Source organism: Oryctolagus cuniculus, chromosome 10 (assembly GCF_051225735.1).
Source record: "Oryctolagus cuniculus isolate XC-2025 breed Fujian yellow rabbit chromosome 10, ASM5122573v1, whole genome shotgun sequence".
NCBI lineage: Eukaryota > Metazoa > Chordata > Mammalia > Lagomorpha > Leporidae > Oryctolagus > Oryctolagus cuniculus.
The window spans coordinates 88,267,897-88,291,302 of record NC_142876.1 but is presented as its reverse complement, the minus strand read 5'-3'; the positions used below and the strand labels follow the sequence as shown (position 1 = coordinate 88,291,302).

At 41.9% G+C, this 23,406-nt stretch overlaps 1 protein-coding gene across 14 annotated transcripts in view; it reads right to left on the bottom strand.

Annotated features, from left to right (window-relative positions):
- Positions 1-14,075, bottom strand: part of CADPS (calcium dependent secretion activator) — a 519,824-nt gene extending 505,749 nt beyond the window's left edge. For 3 of the 14 annotated variants that reach the window (XM_089305480.1, XM_089305481.1, XM_089305486.1), the window contains exon 1: positions 11,951-14,062. In XM_089305480.1, coding sequence (XP_089161606.1) covers positions 11,951-12,394 — 444 coding nt within the window. In that variant the 5' untranslated portion in view covers positions 12,395-14,062. Of the gene's footprint in view, positions 1-11,950 lie in introns of all 14 variants that reach the window. The other 11 variants (XM_089305485.1, XM_051851516.3, XM_051851514.3 and 8 more) reach the window with 10 other exon arrangements.
- Positions 14,076-23,406: the final 9,331 nt, after the last annotated feature.

The window sequence follows — 23,406 nt, the reverse complement described above, 5'->3', positions numbered from 1 at the left end:
AGAAACAAGTTTTTACTTTGAAATAAGGTATGCTAAATGCTCCAGTATAGGTAACATAGCACTCAGTTAACAGTTCAGGCTGGAGTGAGAATTCTTGGGCCCCAATCAAGCTCTACTACTTAACAGATGTATGACCTAGAAGTTTCATAACTGCTTTGCCTCTTCATTAACTCATCTGTAAAACTGGTATGGTCAGTTCCTATCTTAAAGGGTTACTCTTTGGATTCAATTATATATAAGGCTTATAAATGTGTAGAACAGCTGCTATACTGGGCCTGCTCTGTACATTTATTCCTGCCCTATATAGCTATGTTCATTATTCCTGTCCTATATAACTATGTTCTACCTCCTAACGCAAGAAAAGGTGGGGAGAGCTTTTCAAGCCAGAGTGCAAAGACATGGAGGCACAAGAGATGGTAAGAACAAGGAAGAATAAAGGGATGAACCTTTTCACAGGAGGAACATCAACATCAGATGTGCATCCTTTAGTGGTGAGAATCAACAACAGCAAAGATTTCAAGTTGGGTTGCGCACATGTATGCCTCGGAGAGCTCAGTTGTGACATAATGCAATGGGGTCATTAGAAAATAGAGGGATGGCTACATTTCATTGTTGAGTATTCTGAGGCTATCTAGAGATGATGTCATAGAGCTACATATCCTTCCAAGTATGGGCTATAGACCTGCATATTCTACAAACTGCTCATTACTGGCCCTCAACAACACCAAGTGCTTGTTACAGAAATTACATAGACTTTGGTACCAAGTACCCTGTGCAACTCAGCTGACAACTGCTTTCTGGTGACAAGGATTCCTTGTGGAATAAAGTAGTAAGTTGACTTCCATTCCAGCCCACGTTCCTTATCTCACTACAAAGCTTTCAATGACCTGCACAAGTCTGTAGTGACACCTTTAGCAAGACCACTGCAAGTGATCAGATGTGTGATTCAGTAGTCTGAGGACAGGTCCCAACTTTAGACACAACCTGAGAATTTCAACTGAGCAGCTTAAGCCAGTGATGGGGTTGCCCAGATAGATAGTATGCACATCAGAAGAGGGCTGCACCAGTTTGTTAGTGCTGCTGGAGTACCATAAACTGAATGGCTCCAACACAGAAATATGCAATTAGTGGCTAGAAGTCTGAGATCAGGATGTCAGCTAAGTTGGTCTCAGAGCTGTGTAGGCAAATCCATTCATGTCTCTCTTCTAGCTTCTGATGGTTTGCTAGACACTTTTAGTGTACTTTGTTTGTAGAAGCATCATTCCCACCCCTGCCTTCCAGTTCACATTGTATATTCCTGTGTGCTTCTGTGTCCACATTCCCCCTTTATATAAGGACACCAATAGTAACCCATGAAGGCCTATTCTAATGACCTCATCTTAATCTGCAAAGGCCCTATTTCCAAATCAAGTTTCATTTTGAGGTGTTGGGGTTAGAACTTCAATGTGATTCATGTCAGGTTGTGGGGGAGGGGGAGCAAAGGGGACAGAATCAACCCACACAAAGGACCAAAGAAGGAGACCGGAGACCAGATCCAGGCACTCATCAGATCCTGCCTTAGCCTATTCCACACCGGTGCACCTCAACTTCTCAACTAGATGGTCAGGTTCCTAGAGGTCAGGAAGATTGCCTAAAATGTCTGTGCATGCTTTGTGCACAGCATCTACTGGGAAGTTTGTGTGTAGCAGTGGCTCAAAACAATGCATAACATTGTCTGATGATGTGTAACAAACAAAAACTGAATATGGAAGAGACCCCCAGACATGTTTTGAACAGAATATGTTATGACACACTGCCTTATAGACAACAGTTGCTATACTTGTCAGAAAAATCACCCAAGTAGATGCTCAAGATACATTTCAACTCATTTGCTTAAACAACTCTATGCCTAACATCCACACCAAAAGGCTGTTTTTTCCCCCTACATGGGCAACAGAAGGCATAATTATTTGCAAGAATTTTCAATGTTTTCCCTTTGCTTTCTGAAGTGGCTGAGTAGATTCCCTGTACCGCTCTGTGTGTGTGCCAAAATCCCATTGTCTTTTTCAAAGTGCTAAAGCCCCTGGAGACTTTGCTACATAGCATGTGCTTCTGGAAGACTCAGATTTAAAAAAAAAAAAAAAGGCTAACTTCAAAATATTTCAAAACTTTCCTACTGCACAGAAATAATTTTGAGAACTACTACCTGATAAGTCAGTGTTTTCCTCCTAGAGGCTACTGGAAGGATATCAATGTATTATCAAATTATTCTGTACCTCTCAGTTTGGGAATAGTAGCTGGCAGATTGGAACCCTTCAGTGCCTGATAATTCAGTTCATTTTTCATATCTTTTTCCCACTTGTTTAAATGGCAGAAAAGTTTACTCTCCCTTTGGCTAGTCAAAGATAGCAGAAAAGGCCATCCCTTAGATTCAGTTTTACTTTCTTGTAGCTATTTTATACCTAAGGTATTCTTATTACCACATCCAGTATATGACAGTGCTAGAGATATTATTTATTTATATCCTAACTACACCCTGAAAGCATTTTGGACAGCTTACTAAAACTAACAGAAAATAACACCAAAATTCTGAAACAGAATAAGAGTACAGAAAAGAATTATATTTATCTATGCCTAAATATGTAGATTTTCAGGCTCCATTATAAAAGTTTGGCAATATTATGACTGATAAAAATTTTAATTAAAAAATTATTTCTTGAGACATAGAAAAAAAGAGAAAGGGAGAAAGACAGAAAAAGGCTTCCATTAGCTCACTTCCCAAATACCTACTATCAATGTGACTGGGACTAGGAGCTGATGTTGAAAGCCAAGAACCCAATCCAGGTCTCCTATGTGGATGGCAGGAACCCAATTATCTGAGCCATCATCACAGCTTCTCCGGGTCAGCATCAGCAGGAAGCTGGAAGGGGGAGCTGGAGCTGGGTCTTAGACTTGAGGCACTCCAACACCAAATGTAGGCATTGTAACCATTAGATCAAATGCCATCCCTGGAAATTTAAAATTTAAATTTTAAACTTCATTCTAATGTTAGGTCCCCCCCCACACACACACAAGTAAACTAAATCAAACTTACCCAAAGAATGCATATACAAACTTGGTTCTCACATTGGCTCTTTCTTATTTTAATATTTGGCCACAGAAATGCATGTACTACAGTGATTTGAGTTCAACTTGGAGTCAGGCATGGCAAGGAATTCATATTTGCTTGCAGCTTTTTAAAGGACTTTCTTTTGAAATTTGTCAGTATAATTGAGCCAAGTTTGGATGTAATCAAGAGGATGTTTCTACAACAAATTATTTTGAAGCCGTTCGACACTTAGTTCTCCCTTGATGTTCTCTATTGAGAAGCTTTTGTATAAGTAAATATGCTGTGTCTCTGTTATAGAGTCTGATTGTACTGAAGACTCCTTCACTTTCTCTCCTTAAAAAACCTGTTAGAAATAAAGCAACAGGGTAGTATCTGAACGTGTGAACATAGACCGTGTGTCAGACATGGTTGGGAGAAGGGAAATCCAAGAGAAGTAAAATGCTGTCTCTATCTTTGAAATGCTTCCAGACGAGTGGGAGAAAAGCCTCCACATCCAAGATAATTTAGGTATAAAATACAGGAGATAATGTGGACAGAGAAGTGTTGTAGGAGCATTTAGCCCAATAAAAAGCCTTGGGTAAGGTCTCCTAAAGTAAACACCTGAGTTAATTAAAAGACGAATAAACAGTGAATCTGATGAAGAGAGGTCAGAGAGATTTCTAGAATAAGGAACAGCTTGGACAACACTACTGCTGTAGGAAATAGTACGGGGGCACTGGGTGATCACACGTCCAGGAACCCTGTCATTACTGTTACTACTAACATTGGTCAACAAGTTCTCCATATTAAGGACTCCTTAAACAATTACGATGCCTTTCCTCTTGTAACATTATTTCCCCCATTTTACAAATGAGAAAACTAAAACATATATAGACTAGGCGGTATGCCATAAAACTGACCAGATATCTGAACCATGGATTGAAAAACTACAGAATTGGCAATCTTGGTCATGGGGCTGTATTGCATAGGATCTACTTATGTGAGTCATTCCCTCCCCATATAATAAGATACACACACACACGAAGGTACTTCAGAAAGTTCTTGGAAAATAGAATTAAAAGAAGCTCATTTTGGTTCAACATTGAAACGCATGCATGGTTTTCTCATAATACGCAATTCCATAAAATTTTTGATGACCACAGTATGCCTGGATTAGGAAAATTTTTAAATGCTTATTTATTTTCATCTACTCAAAAGGCAGAGGGACCAGTGCTGTGGTGCAGTGGGTTAAAACCCTGGCCTGAAGTGCCAGCATCGCACATGGGCGCCGGTTCCAGTCCCAGCTGCTCCTCTTCTGATGCAGCTCTCTGCTGTGGCCTGGGATAGCAGAAGATGGCCCAAGTCCTTAGGGGGCTGGTGCTGTGTCAAAGAGGATTAAGCCACTGTCTGTAGTGCTGGCATCCTATTTGGGTAAGGATTCATGTCCTGGCTGCTCCACTTCCAGTCCGGCTCCCTGCTAAGGTACCTGGCAGCAGAGGAAGACCCAAGTGCTTGGGCCCCTGTATCTACATCAGAGACCCAGAAGAAGTTCCAGATTTTGGACCAGCCCAGCTCCAGCCCCTACAGTCATTTGGGGAGTGAACCAGCAGATAGGAGATCACTTTCTCTTTCTTTTTCCCCTCCTCTCCCCCACCACCCTGTAAATCTGCCCTTCAAATAAATAAATCATTTACAAAAGATAAAATACAAGAAACCTATTCTATGATAGCAATCACAGGGAGAAGAATGGCTCTATGATGAATAAGGAACTCTGAGTTCCCCATAATCCACCAGGTGAGTGGCCCAAGACCCCTTCTCAGAGTCTTCGATAAGCTTACAACCAGTCTTCCCATGTACTTGCTCCTCATGAGTTATTTAAGAAGTTCCAGGGAACTTATATCCTGTATACATACCACTTTTGTTCTAATTGGGTCTTGCAAGCCAGGGAAATGGGTCACTAACTTTTTTTTGTCCAAAGAAATATTGGTAAACAGTCTCAACAGTAGAGGAAAAACATGGATGTATTGTCCCCTTGCCTGTATTTGTTTGTAGGTTGTACATGATCATGATGATTGCAACACTGAGTGTAAGGCTTTCTATGGCCAGTACTTTATGTACTAACCTAGCCAATTCTTCCACATGTAAAAGCAGCACAATATCGCATGTATTACCATGTCAACAGTAAGAGCTAACATTTCTATGCCAAATACTGTTCTAAGAGCTTTATTCTATTATCTCACTAAATTTTGAGAAGCACCCAGTGATAGAGGTACCACCACTATCACCATTTTACTGATGAGTAAACTGAGACTCAGAGACATTAAGTCTATCATCCAGAATCAGGGAGCCAGTTAGTGGCAGAGCCAGGAAGCAAACCAAGCTTTCTAGTTTCAGGATCTGTGCTGTCAATCACTGTCCTTCCTTGTCCATCAATAATGTCAATGGTAACAACTAGGCTCCAGCCATTGGCTGATGCCATCCTCCTTTTATTATTATTAAGAACAAGCAGTTTTGTCACAGCTTGGACTGAGAAGGGAAAAACGAAAAATGGTGAATTTGGATCATCAGCCTTCCAAGTCTGCAAAAACTATAAATCTGAACTTAACAAGGGAACTATTACAGTTCCTAGGAACAGGGAACATAGAGTTCCAAATTCTAGATCCTTGTCTTGGATGTCTTACAGAGGCCAGGGTCAGACCATGGATATTTGTCAAGCAATAATGAAAAAAGAGTGTTGGCAAAAACCAAATAGCTGGTGTCTTACTATGCGGATATAGACTATGTGGCTCTCGGAACAAGGATAATTTAGTTAAAAGTGATTTATAGGCCATTATTTAAGGGATGGCTCATTAGTTCTATTTCTATTCCTTTTTTGCAAATCCATGAAAACATAGGCCCAGTGTTGTCAAATCTTCCAATTGTGAGAAAAGTCAGAAGTCCAGTTTTTAAATGTGAAATACCTTCATGGTTTTCAATGGTGAGAGCAAATTCAAAATTTGAAAATCGCTTTGTAAACAAAAATCTTCGTGAGTCACTTTGAGTACATTAGCCACAGTTTCCAGTCACTTAGGCAGTACACATCTTTATACATCCTTGGGGATTTCACCTCCTCATTGGATCATCTAGACAGTAGGACTAACTGAACCCTAACCTCATCTCTAAACAGCTCAGTTTCTTTGAAAAAATGTCTTATTTTGTAACATAAAACCAAACCACATCATTGGCAAGAGCGAACTATTAACTATTACAACTGGGGTACATTAGAAATTATCTGAAGCTTTCTCAGCCTCCTCTACCTGCGACAAAAGAAGAAATAGCCCACAGATGAGTGATTCACTGGTGGTGGTGTTTGAGCTCAAATACAGGCTGCAACATACATGATCCTTCCTTTCCTTCAGCCAGCTTTTTATTGTTGTTGTTGTTATTATTATTCTGTAGATGAAGTAATTTGAAGCCCTAGATCCAGCCATACTTGCAGCCATCTCTATACCAGACTTTAAAATTAATCAATGCCTTCCTCCACACTGCTTTCTTTTCATTCAGCCACTTGACTTAGGTTTCCATCAACTGGAACCAAAAATCTGCTCCAACAGCAGTTTATACTTAATAGTTCCCTCGCGTTTCCACAAATCAAACTGCTTAAGGCCTCACCCTAGTCTTCAAGAGGATTTTCCCAGTTATTGTAGCTAACCCTGTGTGTGTGGATGTGGACTCTGTTTCTCTCCCTCCCTTCCCTTATTTAGTACATGGAATCAGCATCTTACAACTGATTTATTTTCAATTAATCTTACATGTATGCTTGTTATCTTCCCAAGTAGAACTTAAGTGCCTACAGATCAGGAATCACAACCTATCTTCTAGTTCTGCCACACAGCCTGGTTGAGTTCTTCCTGCAATGAGCAACTGGCACCTATTTAGAACTTAGTTCAAAGTTAGAATTCTCCCGATCATTCTAGCTTCAGTTTCATACACACCTGGCTTCCATCACAAATACTGGTTATATTTCAATGTGATAACCCATCACTGTGTACTGAATTTGCTTTTGCAGGGAAAGATCTCTGCATCATTTGACTTCGTCACTTTACACAGGGCAATTTTTCAAGAACAGAAGATTTAATTTCCTTTGTTCTTCAGCCCAATTTTAGGGCAGCATAAAGCTATTCCAGGTGTGTAATGAGGCAAGAACCTCTCTCATTACTTTTTCAGTATTCTTTCAACTTGAGAAGTCTCTGCTAGCATGAGTGAATAGCAGATCTTGCCATTGTACCAAGGAGACTGGGAAAGAAATGTCAAAAAGTATAAATTTTTCTCCTGATGAAGGGACAAACAATTCATTCACCAATCACTTAGTGACAGCCGTCACAGCAATTTGGGGAGTGAACCAGCGGATGCAAGATCTCTCTTCTCTTTTCTCTGTGTGTGTTTGTGTGTCTACCTCTCTAACTCTGTCAAATAATTTTTTTTTTTAAATTCTATGTTGCATTGACATTGAAGAAGTCAGACTGATGAGTTTTGAATACTTGGGTAAACCAAAAGGCCACAGAGTGTATCTGAATGGGTGAATTACTATTATTGATTTAAAATGCATACTCATATACACATATATAGTTGACTAGCACTGTATCTTAAATTTTATGACAAATATGAATTTTGAGTCATGCCTACATAAAGTCAAGTAAATAAATGAAAATAAGATGGAATTTCTATGGCTAACAGTGACTCAACGTTAGCCATAATTTCATGGGAAGACAGAAGCTGACTCACATGAAAATGAGTAGTTTGAATTTCTAACACACTTGGTCTAGTCATAAAGTCCTTTTGAATGAAATAGGAGTTGCTATAGGACCGACTTAATTTTAGGACTGTCTCTTTCCCCAAGCATATGCCTATATACACAGAGACACATATGTGATACACACCTACAATCTGCATGCCTATTTTAGACTACTTGTAATAAAGCATTATGAATAATCTCTACCCAATAATTTCAAAAATCAGCTATGTCCATTTAAATGTCACGCAGAGTTGTTTACAGTGCCTGCTTTTACATTCTCTGGCTAACATCTATACGTAGCCAGTTCAAACGAGGTAGCCACCCAGCACCGTTACTACATAATTCAGAAACAGATGGTGTAGTTGTCATGCCAACTTCTAGGTATTCACTCTACCATTCTGACAAAAAGAGAAGAGAAAGAAAGCCAAGGATTATTTTTCCAGATTGTTATTTGAGCTGCTGAAACATATACGGTGATGCTCTGGTGAGCAGAGGTTTTGTTTAGGTACTAAGTACTAACATACACCATGCTAATGTTTAGATTCATAGTAAAGCAAGCAAAAAAAACCTATCCCCTCTTTGAACTGGAAACATTATTAGACTGCCCAGGCACCCTTTTTCTCAGTAAAAGTGAGACCAAAGTAATTAATTATCGAAATTATTAGAGCAATGGTACCTCTCCCTCTCCTTTCTATGTGATCTTCTCAGCTAAACTATTTTTTCTTTCCATTTGAACCACATATATAAGCTGTCAGCAGTCCTTGGTGTTTAGATTGACAAGCTAGCAACCCACTTTATCTCCATATTCTTTACGAGGTTAGTACCTAACAACCTACTTTGCTCACACTGACTATTTGGTAGGTCCTGACAGGAAGAATGGTGGTCCTCTCCTAACTCAAGTATAAAAAAACCTGGGTAAAGACGAACCTCTGACATGCTGTCAGGCTTCTAGAGCTCTGTTTTCATCCCTGAGTATTTCTGAGGTGTGTCTCCTACTAGAAAGTTACTGGAACCACCACACCCCGTCTCACTCCCAGCTTTCATGCTTTCGGCAACTCACAAACGTCGGCGTCTCAGCTTTTCGAAAAATGGGAAACATAACTTAGCCATTTTTAGGATTACTAGGGGAAATAGAAATAATCTCAGAACAGAAAATAGAATTCAGGCAAAAATTAGGAAATATAAACATTCCTCATACTACTGAGAGATATTAGTAATAGAAATTTGGTATAGGGTACGTGGGCAAACTACTTTCATAATGTTTCAGTTAATCTAAGGCTCTTCTAAAAACTAAGTATATTTTTTAAAAATTATCTGAGTGTCATACACAAAGCAAGTACTTGAAAAATGGCAGCCAGTATGCATCAGACTGTATAGTTTCATAACTCGCATTATGCTCTGTAAAAGATGATCTTTCCTCTTCCAGAAATCAGCAAGCTCTTTTCAACAGTTCTCATCTCTCCCTTTTTCTCCCTCCGCCTTCCATGTCATTTTGCCCCTTTCTCTACATTATTTTTACTTTGCCTTTTCCTCGTTCTTCCATTTTTACTTTACTATAAGCTCATGTTTAATTTACTAGTTCAGATTCCTCCAGGACTGATGTTGGCACATCAATCCTACTTGTTGGCTTTAGACGCTACCAGGATGATTATGCAAACTCCTCAATTACTTTCTATGATCGCTCTCTTTTAATAAGAAATCCAAGTTTTGAACTTGGAGAAAAAGTATAACACCCTTTTCCAGAAAGGCACTAAATTTTCAAGATACATGGAAGCTCCCCAAAGTTTATAGAAAACTGAAAGTAAAAAATGTTTACTTTGGTATAAAAAGGTTTTGAAATATATGCATGATTTTTCACAATATTCATCCTCCACAAACTTTTTAAAAACCAACAGCAACAGAAAAACTTATCTCCTTTGGTAATATGGAGATATGTGTGTGTGTGTGTGTGCGTGCATGTGTGTCTATTTCCAGTTTCTCAGTATAGCCAAGAGTTCTGGGGGCAGCTTTGTCCTGATATATATTTAGCAACAGTTTGCTGTGACAACTAAAAATACTTTGACCAAATGCCAGCCTTATCCATCTGTCCTGGAGTCTCTCTGATGTTAAGGTCGTGTGTAAAAACAGAATCAGCGCGCCCCTTCAAAACCACAGCTTTGAACGGACTCAGGTGAAACATGCCATCAGATCAGAAAAAGTTGGCCTCATCTGATCTTTCTCAAGTGGTTGAGGGTTCTGTTTAAAAGAATTGGGTCTCTGTGGGATTCCTCTCCCCATTCTAGTGCTGGACTTGAGCATCTACTTCAAAGACAGAGCTCTAAAGCCTTTGATTGATAAATGAAAAGTTTAAGTCACCACAGTTTTCATTGCCAAAGGAATAGGGCATCTTTGCTTGGTGCTGGGACTCATGGGATCGATTTTGCAGACTCAATTTCCCACATGATTAAGGAAAAAAAATTACTGTCATGATTTCAAACTGAAATTTGACTTCTGTGGTTCTGTGGACCCAACACTCAAATTTCAAAACTTAGACTATGTGTATGCAAAAAACTTGCACTGCTCTCTAAGGGTACTGTTTTGCTTTACTCTAGGCCAACAAAGGTTGAAAAAGCCAGGTCCAGTAAATGGGTGTAGCCCACCTGCTGTCTCTGACCCTGGAAATGGGTCTGATTTTTCTATTGAACTTATCTCCAAGCCTCTGATGGCTGAAATCAACCAACAGCTCTGGGTGGTGTGTGTACATAAAAAAGCTAAACAGTCAAATCTGCGCGAACTCAAGATAAAGCTGGGTAAATACGGAAATAGCTTGCACTATCACTGCCACAAACACTTGCATTGGGAAAAGCAACCCAGAAATTCACTGTTGGAAGAAACCAGCCTCAAAACACTATGTTCGGATTACAGCTGGCTTCTCACGGGGTCCCTCGGGGGCTTCACTGGCTTTTCTCCTACCTCAGGTGCTGCAGATTCACTTAAAAGAGACAAGAGACGCTGACTTACTTCACTCACTCATTCACTCCAGCTGAGCTCCTGATAGCTTCGCACCTGGTCCCCACTCCTGCCAAGTATTATGCAGTAGCCGCCCCTTACCCTTCTTTCTCTGGTTGGGGAACAGTTGATAGAAATATGCCCTGCCCACCTCCCCACTATCCCCCCACCCCACAAAGATAGCCCAGAGCCACCTTAGTTAGCCTTGCTCCAGCCTCGGACACAAAAAGCTTTTGATGCCTCTAATAGCGAGGCTTCTGGCAACTACACTGTATGGAGCCAGCAGCGCAGGGCTTGGAGCGCCCTGGCGAGCCAGAAGGTGGCGGCGAAGTCACCTTGGGAAGAGAACAGGGTCAAAGGGAGGAAGGAGGAGGGGCTGACCCGGGCAGCAGCACCCGAGGGCGTGCACCTGCTCTGGGGCCAGTGAGGAGAGGAAAGGGGGATTGAAGAGAACCCAGGCCAAAGGGCAGGGGCGCCCAAGGTTCCTTAGGCGACCCGAGCCAATGATCAGCTGACCCCGGCAGGGAGAGGAGCGTGCCCTTCGCAAAGTCACGGGAAGCTTCGGCTTCCGGGCTTGCCTCGGCCCGCCCGCCTCAGGCTTGCTGCCTTGCCGGGGTGAGCCGAGTGTAGCTGCCAGGCGCTCCTCTCCCTCCACCCTGGAGCCCCCACCTGCCTGCGGCGCTCGCCCGCGCGCCCGAGCGCACGCCCAGGAAGGCGGGCCCGGAGCTGAGCGCAGCCGCCCGCCGCTGGAGAGCGCTGGGAGCCCTGCCTGCGAGCAAGGCCTCTCTGGGCGCCGCTAGCTGCAAGTCACTCCCCAAGCCTCCTGGGCCAGAAAGCGGCACCTGCCTGCCTCGCTCCCTCTGTTGCTCCCAGCCAGGGAGGCCTGGGCTCGCGGCGCTGCGCCCTAGACCCTTCACCGGCTCCAGGCAGCTCCTGGGCGCGCCCCGGGCTGGCCTGGGCCAAGCCAGGCTGCGGGAGAGGGGCTCGGAGCCCTTTTTCCTGGGCGCGGTCTCCACCTTCCTGGGCTCCTCCTCGCCAGCAGCGCCGCCAGCGCCCATTGTTCGCCCCGCCCGGCCGGCGGCGTCCCGGCGCGGCTGCCTGGGCCTCCCGGGCGCACCTACCTTCTGCTGCCGGCGAGCCATGTCGGTGGGCTGCTTGGCGTTGAAGGGGTAGGCGATGCAGCGCATGACGAACACATAGAGCTGCAGTCTCTTCTTCCTCTCCTCCTCCTCCTTCTGCAGTCGCTCCAACTCTTCCTTCTCCTTCTCGCTCACCACCGACGGGCTGGGGCTGGAGGGCCGGCCGCCGGCGGCGCGGCTGCTGGGCTGCAGACCCCCGGCCCCGGCGCCGCTGCTCGCTCCGCTGCCCCCGCCGCCGCCGGCGCCCACCCCGGCCCCGGCGCCGCCACCAACACCGGCCCCCAAGCCGGCGCTCCCGGCCGAGCCTTCGCTCGTGCGGCTGGGAGACAGGCGCGCGCCGGACGCGGCCGAGCCCAGCACCTCCTTGCCGCTCTCCTCTTCTACAATCTCATCTGACTCCTCTTCGCTGGACGAAGGGTCCAGCATGGTGGCGCCTGGGGAGAGGGGTCCCTGGAGCCCCTGACCTGGGGTGCAAAAGGTGGGGGGCGCTGGACGCAGCCGGGGGTCGGCTCTCCCCGGTGGGCGCTGCTCTCCAGGTCAGGGAACGAGCGCGCTGCCGTTCAGCCTCGGCCGCTGCGACTGCTTCCTCCGCCTGCGAACGGGAGCTGGGCTGGGACCCAGGAGCGCGAGAGGAGGAGGGGAAAGGAGAGGTGCGTCCGTGAACTCGAGGTGGGCAAGGCGGAGAATCAATTGCGAGCCCCGAGCCCGCAGCCGAATGCCATCTGCAGCCGCTGAAGGAGGCGCCTCCAGAGAAGATGCCGAGTGTTGCAAGCTGTCGATGCAGCCGAGAGCCGGAGAGGCATCTTGCCGATTGGGGAGGGAGCGGCGCTTACGTGTTTATTGGCTTAACTCTCCCGTGTCCGCGGCGGAAAGGGCGGCTACAGAGGGCCGGAGGCTGGGGAGAGCCCGGGGCGGCCTCAGAGCCTCTGAGCCGCTGGCTCCAGACCCCAACACCTCCCACTCTTCTCGACCCCTCCCCTTTGTGGATAATTTCCTCTTTGATCCTCTCTCTCTAGTTGCCTGGGGCCCCCTTCCCCAAACACGGACAAAAAGTTCTTGGGGGGGGGCGGGTAGAGAAGTCGGCGAGGACTTCTTGGCGGCGGAGGGCAAGCGGACGGTTAATCTAGAGTTCACCCCAAGAGGAAGCCAGCGACACCCCAGACATGGAAGAAAAGGTCCGTCTGGCATCCCCGGGCTTCTCACCTGGGGCGTGGGGGCTGGGCCTCGTGGCTGTTCCGCTCGTGTAAACTCTGTTGCTACCATTGACTGCACTTGCGCCCACTCTAATTAGCCTCAGAGTGGATGGAATTTTGAGTAATTTGGAGTGTCGGTCTACCCTACAGCTGAACTGGTGCAACCCCCGCCCTTGTCTTAGCCCCTACAGCTGTGATGAGTAGTCTTCAGTTCTGAAGAACTGTGATTACTTTCCGCTAAGGAGAAAGAGAAGGGTTTCTGATTGTTCATCCCTGCCTCCATTCTGGCGGGAGAATCTGGGGACCCCACAATAAGACAAAGACACCCCCAGGAACTCAGCGGCGTCCACATCTAATGCCTTGGCTCTGTCGCGCCGTCTGCACCCCTACCTCTCAGAGAATCTATTAATACAAAGCAGCAGATGGTGCCTTCCTTCCGCGCTCCTTTCACTAAGGCCAATAAACCCGCAGGGCGGGGGAGCTGGCCAGCGTGCTGAATCTAATCAGCGACCCGCGAATGGATTCCAAACAAGCCAACGCCCCTAGCCTGGAACCAGAACTTATCTATAGACCTCGCTCCACTCCGAACCTTCCCCCCGCGTCGTCTTCCATCTTTATGAATTTTCCAATTCTGTATTTATCCATGGATACTCAGGAGGTAATTGTAAATGTGTGATGTGCGTTTCAACTTTCCATTACATCTTTCTTGATGTGTTTTCCAACTTACCATGCTTCCTGGCAATTCAGGTACATCTTTCTGATCAACATACATTAGTCCTGAAGATGAATTCACAAGAACATCTAGTTACACATGAACTCCAATAATTCTGTTTAACTTTTTAAATTAAGTAATGTATAGATGTTTTATACCTGATTTCACCACCATAGTCACGTCCAAGACACAATTTCTGTAGTGGTCACATATTTCCTATCAATTTAAAGTAGAAAAGAGCAATGCGAGAATTGCTACAGGTTGGTATTTCTCACATTTTAATTCTTCTAAAGAAGTAAAAGATGTTCAAATTATTGTACTGGTTATTATTGTATTGGTTTGCTTAGATCAGAATGCATAGGAAGCCTATCAATCAACAGCCTTTATTCAGGAAATTTTTGATTTGATTACTAAAGGTTCTCTGTGTAGATGGAATTTTTGGAAAACATCATCTTAAAGACTTCATAATTCCCCTTTGAGAGAGACAACATAAATCTGTGAAAATGATCGACAACACTTGTTGCAATGCAACATATCAACAGATCCAGGTTAGTGAATTGCAAAAACCTTGCATTAATGAAGCACCTTGGAGTGGAAAGGAATCAAAGATTTCTCAAGTAAAGGAGTTAAATATTTAAAGGAAGGAATCATGAGTGGGTGTGAAAAGAGAAGACATTACAAGTGGACAAAGTAATTTGCAGAGCCATACTAATAGGGCAAGGGACCAAGAAAGGTTCAGAGTGTTATCGAGATGTGGTGAGAGTACATAAAGGTGAGTTGAGGAAAAAAGAGCTGAAGTTATAATACATTTAGCCATAGGTGGTCATTTGGTAAGGTGGTTAAGATAGGCCGACAAGAACCCCTTAGCTCTCTGAACAAGGAGTTGTGACTGCCCTACATGCACATTTTTAATGAACTAGAAAGAAAATAATCCTAGAACATAGCCAAAGGCTCTTAACTTGTTTCTGCCAATTGTTAACATCCATGTTCTTAGTAAAAAAAAAAAAATGTACCATAGATTCCAATACACTTAAGTATTTATAGCTTCAAACAAACTATTTTAGGTCCGTGTATATTTGCCCCCACATCCTAGTTCTGCTTTGTACGACACTTGGATAACCTCAAGGTGATGGAATAAATTTTAGTCAGCCATCTGGGGAACAAACTTCATGAAAGTAGAAGTTATAATATTAAATTATGTAATTTCACCCATGAAAAGTCTAGAGGAAATGGAAATGACTGAGACATTAAACCAAGGTTTTCTCATCTAAACCTAGCTGATCTCCTGTCTCCTCCCAGGTGTTTGCTTTGTGTGGAAGGCCACAAATACAAGGCAATATCTGATTCATTGGCAACTGATAAATTTTAAAAAAAATTACTCCTTTTTGTCACTCATAAATAATTTTTCGATCAAAACAAAATATGATGCCCATTTTGGTGATTTTGTGGGTTCATTATTGGAAGTAATTATTGGAAATTTAGCCAAGTCATTTTTAAAAAATATCTCAATAACTTTATTAGCTAGATATGATTATTTCATACAATCATTGTTTTTAGACTTTTTTGAATTATAGGAGTAGCTGATGAACTCCAAAAATGAATTGATTTGAACCTTATGGTATGCCTTAGGTTGAGTTAAGTGCTTGGCTCCTAATATAGGCAGTTCTGTCTCTGCCACATAGTAGCAGAGTTGTCTTGAATGAATTATTTAGGCTCAAGTTCGCATATGTAAAGTGGGGAATATTAGTACTCACTCTTCCTTGAAATGACCAAAAAATTAAATTAGATGATACACTAAAAATGTAATTTTCAGCACATTTCAGCTTTAAATATTTTTCAAGTGATGGGACATGAACATATAGTAAATAAGTTGACTTGTAATTGGAAACAAATAATTGCAAAGAATGTAACATTTACAAAATCAAACAATCCAGCAATAGATCTTGAGTAGCAGAAGTTATTTATTTAATTTATCCCTGTCTAGTTTTACATAGTATTTTGAGTCTTAGAAAAAGAGTCTATTTTGTTTTAGAAACCTCCTTTTCATCATTGCTTTTTATCATGTGATGATTCTTGCTAAAGTGAAGTGAAGTGGATTAAGATGGAATTAAAGGATAATCATAAGACCAAAAAACAATATAATCAAACCACACAAAAACATCTTTCACTCTAGGCAACAAAACATGTTTTGGAATGAATAAATAATGCTTCTTGCAAGAATTGGCCTTGGAAAGCCACCCTCATTACTTAAGAAGATGAAAAAGAAAAATGAAACAACACATTTACAATAAATATTTAACTTGAATTCTGAGAACCTATTCACAAGGGTAATCATCATTCTTGAATATACACTTTATTTTCATAAAAATGGAAGCCAGACGTGATATGGACTGAAATGCCACTTATACTGGAATTTACATGACAAGGCGCAGAGTTTTGTCATTTTACATTGATTCTGAGGTACAATGACATGTCAGCAAAAAAAGTGGGGGGAGACTACCCAAATATATATATTTCTACATAATAGCATGAGATAAATACTGATAACATTATATTCACCTCCTTAAATTTTTTAGACCGTTTGGGTTATATGTAGTTGTATAGCTAATTTTTTTCTAAACAATTGGGTTAAGGGTTAATATCATAAATATATTGGGGAGAAATGTTCTAAATCACCTCTGGTCACCTACATGCCATACCAACTAGCTAAAGGAAGTACATGGATGAAGGCCTCAGCTCCACTCATGAAAGTGTTCTTCCTAACCCTCTTCCTAGAGTGGAACTGTATCTTCCTTATTGGAATTCACTATTCCATTCATTGGCTATAAGATCCATTACTCTCTCATTCTCTTTCAAATTTCATTCACCAACTGTAAAATTCTGCCCCATTCTCATTCCAAAAAATATATATGAGGATAAGCTATTACTTTGTGCTCACAAGTTAAACCTTGAGAAATAAATTCTTCTAAGTTGCATTATGGTAGAGTTTGATATATTCCAGCCAGGCACCTAAACCTATACAAATCTGTTCTTTCAGTGTCTTTCACCCCTTACAGATCTTGAGAGAGAGATACAAAGAAAAATTTTATATAAAAAAATCACAATGCCATTTTAATGATAATTGGGAGAAGGCTCAATTCACCTCCAATACAAAAGTCTGATACTGCTAGAGTGAGAGACATTATATCTAAGCAAAATCTCTACCTTCATCAGCAAGAATCCATATATTAATATCTTATCATCCTCTGACCAATTGCAAAGTATAGCAAACTGAAATAGCAATTAGTACAATTAGGCATGCCTGCAAAAATAGAAAAAGAAAAGATTATCCTAAGATTACAAGTCTTAATCCATTCACTCTACTCACATCAAAGAAGAAAATAAAGGAGAGAAATACTTAAGTGACATGGCTCCTTAATGCACAAGACTTACCCACCAGCAACTGGCATACTTCATTAGGAAAATCTGATTAACAATCTCTCTTCTTGAGAACAAGATAGAAAAGGGTCAGAAAACAGATTGCCACAGAGCCAGGAGCCTTCCTTTTTAGAAGAGAAAAAGATGTATTTTTTTCCTCACCCATCACTAGGTTGTCCCTTACCAAAAAAGGTAGGGTAGCAAGGGAAAAAACATACACTTTTGTGTAGTATAAAATTTACACGACACCAGAACTTTGAGAAATGAAGACCAAAAGACACCAAGAAGCCTGTATACTTTTATACTTAGATGCGATAAAGAATGGACAGCTACGGAGAAGTCTAACTGGACCAAGGGGTCTGATACAATAAGAGTAACCTGGGGGGATTTTTGAAAGCCTCTTTGATCATATTCCTCTGTGTTCCCGTGGCTTCAGAATTCAGGAAATTTCTTTTCTCCAAATATAGGATGTGCAGCTATCATACGAAGGTCTCATGACTTACTTTAGAGGAAGTTTTGAAAATTCATTCTAGGTTTCATGGCTTGCCCCAGGTAAGGAGGGTGGGAGAAGTTGAAGGTGACCTTCCTGCTTTTGCTGTTTTCTCAAAGCCCAGGTGCTACATTTTGGTAGGTCCTGAATCCTGTCACCTTTCTTCTGCAGGATCAGGACATGTGCTGTCACTTTTCATTAAGTGTCCCAGCCTATTGGACTCCTGACAATTCTGTAACCAAGAATATGGCAGAAGTATTTATGCAGGATTCTGGTACCATTCTTGACAACAGCTTGGAAGGAGATAATAAGCTAATGTATGTATGCATTTAGAACAAAATCTAGCCTGTAGTAAGATTTGATAAAGGCCAGCGGAGATAATGATAAAATTAATAACTCTCTTTTATCCCAAATAACAAGATTGAGCCCTGTTTTTTGGAAAGGGACATGGCTTAGAAAGACGAGTGAGAAACCTTTTGCCCCTTATGAAAAAGACCTCCTAGGACCTGCAACCTACTGTTCCAAGTCAGCATTAGGGTTACAACACAGGTTTTTTTTTTTTTTTTTTACTTTTTTTTATTACTTATGTATTTGAGAGGCAGAGTTACAGAAAGAGGGCCAGACAGAGAGAAAGGTTCTCCATCCCTAGTTCACTCCTCAAATGGCCACAACAGCCAGAGCTGTGTCAATCCGAAGCCAGGGGCCAGGAGCTTCTTCTGGATTTCCCATGCAGGTGCAGTGGCTCAAGCACTTGGGCCATCTTCCACTGCCATTACTAGAGAGCTGGATTGGAAGAAGAGAACCCGGGACATGAACCATTGTCCATGTGGGATGCTGCAGGCTGATGGTTAGCCCACTACGCCACAGTGCTGACCCCACAACACAGGTCTCGGAGGGTGTAGGTGTTGTGCTCTTTCAGTATGGATTTAACACCTGCTCTTTTCACTCATGATATCTTACTCTACTTTTACATTTTTAGAAGGTACAGGCATAAGGAGGAAAGTGAAGTAAAGGATAGTAATGAATGATTAGTGAGGCTGGAAGACTTGAACAGGACTCTAAGGGGAACCATTATGGAATATTTGAGCAGGGAGATGAATTGTCAAAGAGACTTCTCTGCCTTTTTCTTGCAGGGCAATACTTCTGCCGTAAGAAGACCAGTGTAAAGACTTCTTTGGACTCATGGAAAATCAGTTTCCATTTCAATCCACTGATCGCAGGAGAAGCAATAGATAGTAAAGAATATGCTATACTCAAAGTCAAATCACAGTGGGGAGGTTGGAAAAAGATCTTATATCATAAGCCTTTCTCTTTCCTTGCATTATTATTTATACTGGCCAGCAAAGTGAGAGTGCTATGAGTCACCGAGTCATTTGTGTTGCTGGGCATTTAAAAAGCACATGTTCCATACACTGGCCATAACCCGTTTGATTATTTCAGAAAACTGTAGAAAGGGGAAAACCTTACATGATGATGCCTTCAGGCAATAGGATGAGTCATCAGATAAAATGGAGTAATCCTGGTTTTCCATCCATACATATGTATAACTAACAGTGATCACACAGGTTGGGGGAATGACTTTATCACAGGGGAACTTCATCCAGGGGCTCAATTGCATAATCAGACTTATTGAGGGCAATGGAATCTTTAGTTCCTTACTGACATTTTCCTAGTGGGTGATGAAAAGTAATACATGTTCAAATTGTGCCCACATTCATGATACAAAATATGCAGCTTTATTTTTTTTAAAGATTTATTTAAAACTTGGAGTAACACCCCCTTACACAGACACCTACAGAGAGAGAGAGAGAGAGAGATTCTCCACCTGTTAGGTAGGAAGTCAGTTATGAGCTTATGTATGTGTGACATGAAGGCCTAGAGAGAAGACATCTATGTCTAGCATATGCTGCATCTCAAGGTCGTCCCGATGGTGTTTCAGGGGCAGCCCGGTATTCACATCCTGCCCTGCCCTGCCCCCTTCCACCTGATAACCTGCCTGGTGAGGGGGTCCCCACCCCTTCTGCCTGACAAATCTTCCACAATCTCCCAGGTGCAGCCCAGTATCTTCATCTCAAACACCGTGCTCCCTTCCTCCAGTCTGATAACATTTGCATCCATAAAGTCCTTTGTTTCAGACCAGAGAAGTTTTTCTATTTACATCCAAGAAGCCCTTTCTTCCAAGAGGAGCAGAGGTGGGGAAGCAAGACCCATCTCCTTAAAAACCCCAGGCTTCACCCAGACTGCACGCTCAGCCCTCTGCCTCTCTGCTGAGCCACACTCAACTGTGTAACCTCGCTCCTTCCTCCCTCCCCCCTCCGCCCCCCAGTCCCAGCGACTGCACTCTTTCCCAGGTCCTGTCTGGAGAGGTGCCCATCCATCCTTACAGATGTCCCTTCCCTAATAAACCTTGCTATTTTACCTCCCACTACTCTCTGTCTCACGCCTGAATTCTTTCTTGCGTGAAGACAAGAACCCTGCAATTCCTCCGGTAACACATCCATGTGTTCACTCCCCAAATGGCTGTAACAACAAGGTCTGGGCAAGGATCAAGCCAGGAGCCATGAATCCATCCTCATCTTGCAAGCAGGTAGCAGGGCCCAGGCAATTACATTGTCTTTTGCTGCCTTCTCAGGCACATTAGCCGAAAGTTAAGTTTAAAGTAGAATAGCTAGGACTTGAACCAGCACTCCAACATGGGATGCTGTGTTACAAGCAGAAGCTTAACCCATCACACCACAATGCCACTGCAGCAGGGTTACATGTTAGTTGGGTTTCCTGCATTCCATTTCAGAGTGCCTTGGATAGAGCTCCACCTCAGCTTCCCATCCAGCTTCCTGTACACAACTGGGGAGGCAACAAATGATGGCTCAAGTATTTGTGTCCCTGCTATCCATGTGTGCAACATGGATGGAGTTCCTGGTTTTGGCTTTGGCCTGACATAGCCCTGGATGTTGCAGGTGTTTGTAGAGTAAACCACCACAACAGATGAAAACTCTCTCTCTCTCTCTCTCTCTCTCTCTGCTTTTCAAATAAATACAAATAAATAAATAAAACATTAAAATCAAATTTGTCTTTCATAGGAGTGACTGGCTCCAAAATAAGATAAGTCATACTATGTTAGGGTTTTTTTTTTTTTCTCTTAAATTGGCTCAGGTTGACTGGCATATAAGAAATTAAGTCAAAGTTTGGCCATATAATTATCATCCTATATCCACAATTATTGATATAGTCCCACCATCAAATACCTAATTTCTTGGTCTCCACAATTACCCTAGTTATTCACTTGCATTGTATATTGGTTCGTAATTCTTATAGACACAGCTCACTGGGTGAACTTGTCCAGATACCTCCACTTTCATTCGTTTAAAAAATTTTTTTTTTCAGAAAGACAAAGAACACTCACAGGAAGAATCAAAACCCAGACTATTGCATTAAGGATACAAATTGTGCCTTGAAAATCAGACAGATTCGGGTTCAAATCCTTGTTTTCCTACCTGAGTGGTCTTGGAAAAGATGTTGAATCATTGATCCTCAGTTCTTCAATGTTGACATCATCAATAAAACACCAAGAATGTGAAGACCTTTTCCTTGAATATGAATCAAGCTAATGTATCTAAAACATTTAGGACAATGTCTAGAATATGTTCAGGAAGGTTATCATCAACATTATGCATGAATCTGTGTCCCATTGAGCAGGGAAACTATAAGAAGAGATATATTCAACATTTGTCCTCTGTATAGAGATCTTGTTGGAGAACCCTGCACAAATTCTACTTTGTTATCAGAAACTTAACTTTCCCTCTCCTATTAAAGAGCTCCATCCGAGACAGCTTATAAAAATACATGAAATTATCATTATATATTTTATCCAAACTTATTTGGCAACTGACCATGAAATAAGATGTTATAATCAGACTTGTAATGAGGTTGACATTCTTGGCAGAAAAAAAGAAAGAAAAGGCCATTCAAACATTGCTTTTTGAGGGCTCAGCTAAATAGCTTTCAAAAGAGCTTCCACTAACTTGTATTTGCATAACAAAAAGATTCCCCCACCTTCCTATAGTCTTATTTGCAGATCTCAAGTAGAATATTTATTAAAGTCTAGATGCAATTAAACCTTTTGTGAAATTTGTGTTTGATCATGAATAGGGGTGAGTCAGAAAGTCTGTGAACGAGACTGAAACATAAAGAGAAGTATACAAGACAGCATTTTCATCTTATAGTCAGCAATGACATTCAATGACAGAAAAGAGACTTTGGAATAAGATGAAGTTTTCCACTGAGCACGTTCATCACTAATCTTGGATTCTTTGTTTATTGTTCTCATTAATTCAACTAACTAACATATGCTGATTTTGGAAGATTTGCTTATAAAATGGGGATGAGAAAGGTAGCCTTGCCCTAATCTAATCTGTCTGGATTCTAAAAGTGCTTTCTTGTGAAAAGTCCTCAAAACAGTAGTGTCTTTCATTAACATAACAAAGCCGTGCTTCATATTACTACAGAAATATGCCATAAAATCTAAGCTTTCTTACTTCACTCCAGAAACTTAAAGGGAAATCTCCTCTCATCTCTCTTATTGTTCTGAACTGAGAATTCTGTTTAAACTGTCTTTATTTTAATATGAGTATTTAAAGGATATGGTTCCTCAAGAGTTAACCCAACCTGGAGTGGTATTTGGGGGGTTCAAACGGGGTGAATTTTTTCCTTATGCTAATAAGCAGGGTTTAAATTAATCAAATAATTTTTTCATATTTCCAGGGAAACTAGAAGAGATTTGCCTGACTTTAAGGACAAATTTCCTTTTGCAATGATTTTGTAGATTTTAATTTCTCAATGCAATTTTTTCTGCCACCTGACCTTATTTTCTCCTGCAAAGGGAAAACAAATCAACTTGCGAGGAAAAAGGAAGGAAAACAATAATCTATGTTTTCATGTTCCTGGATTATTTGATTCCTTGGTAGGATTGTCTTGCTTACTTATAATTATACCAAAATATTCATAATTTAAAAATTGGCAGGAAATGAAGCTGCAATCCTTCTGTCCCTGTTGGAACATATCAGAGAATCAGGATTTTCTTCTACCCCAGAGAGTCTTTTCAGCATGTGCCAGTTTTCAAGATTGAAGATGTTAAATGACAAGAATTACATATGAAACCACACACGTGGGACCAAGAGTTCCTGTGGATGTACCTTGAAAGTGCAGTCCAGGACTTAATATTCTGAGAATTGAAATGTGATGCCTTTTCAACCACTGAAAGTATCATCCCTTGTTATTTAAGTTTGGTTTTGTGAGCAGGGACTCTTAGAAACATTATCATTTATGCTAGATATATGGAGACTTGTTAAGTAACTCCTGACATCAGAGTGCAATTATTTTTTGATTGACACACTGAGTCCCTATTAAGTATCCATCTTTGTACTAGATCCTGAGAATATAAAGTGAAATGGGCTAAGTTCTCTGCTCTTAAGAAGTTCACGGTCTAGTTGGGAATATGGTTACTAAAATGAAAGCAGAATATTCACTGGAATTTACAAGGATAGAACAATGCCTTGGGTGTTTCATGATCACCTAGGAGTAGTAACTAGAGTTGGTACTGAAATTGAACCCCATAAGTGTAAAATCT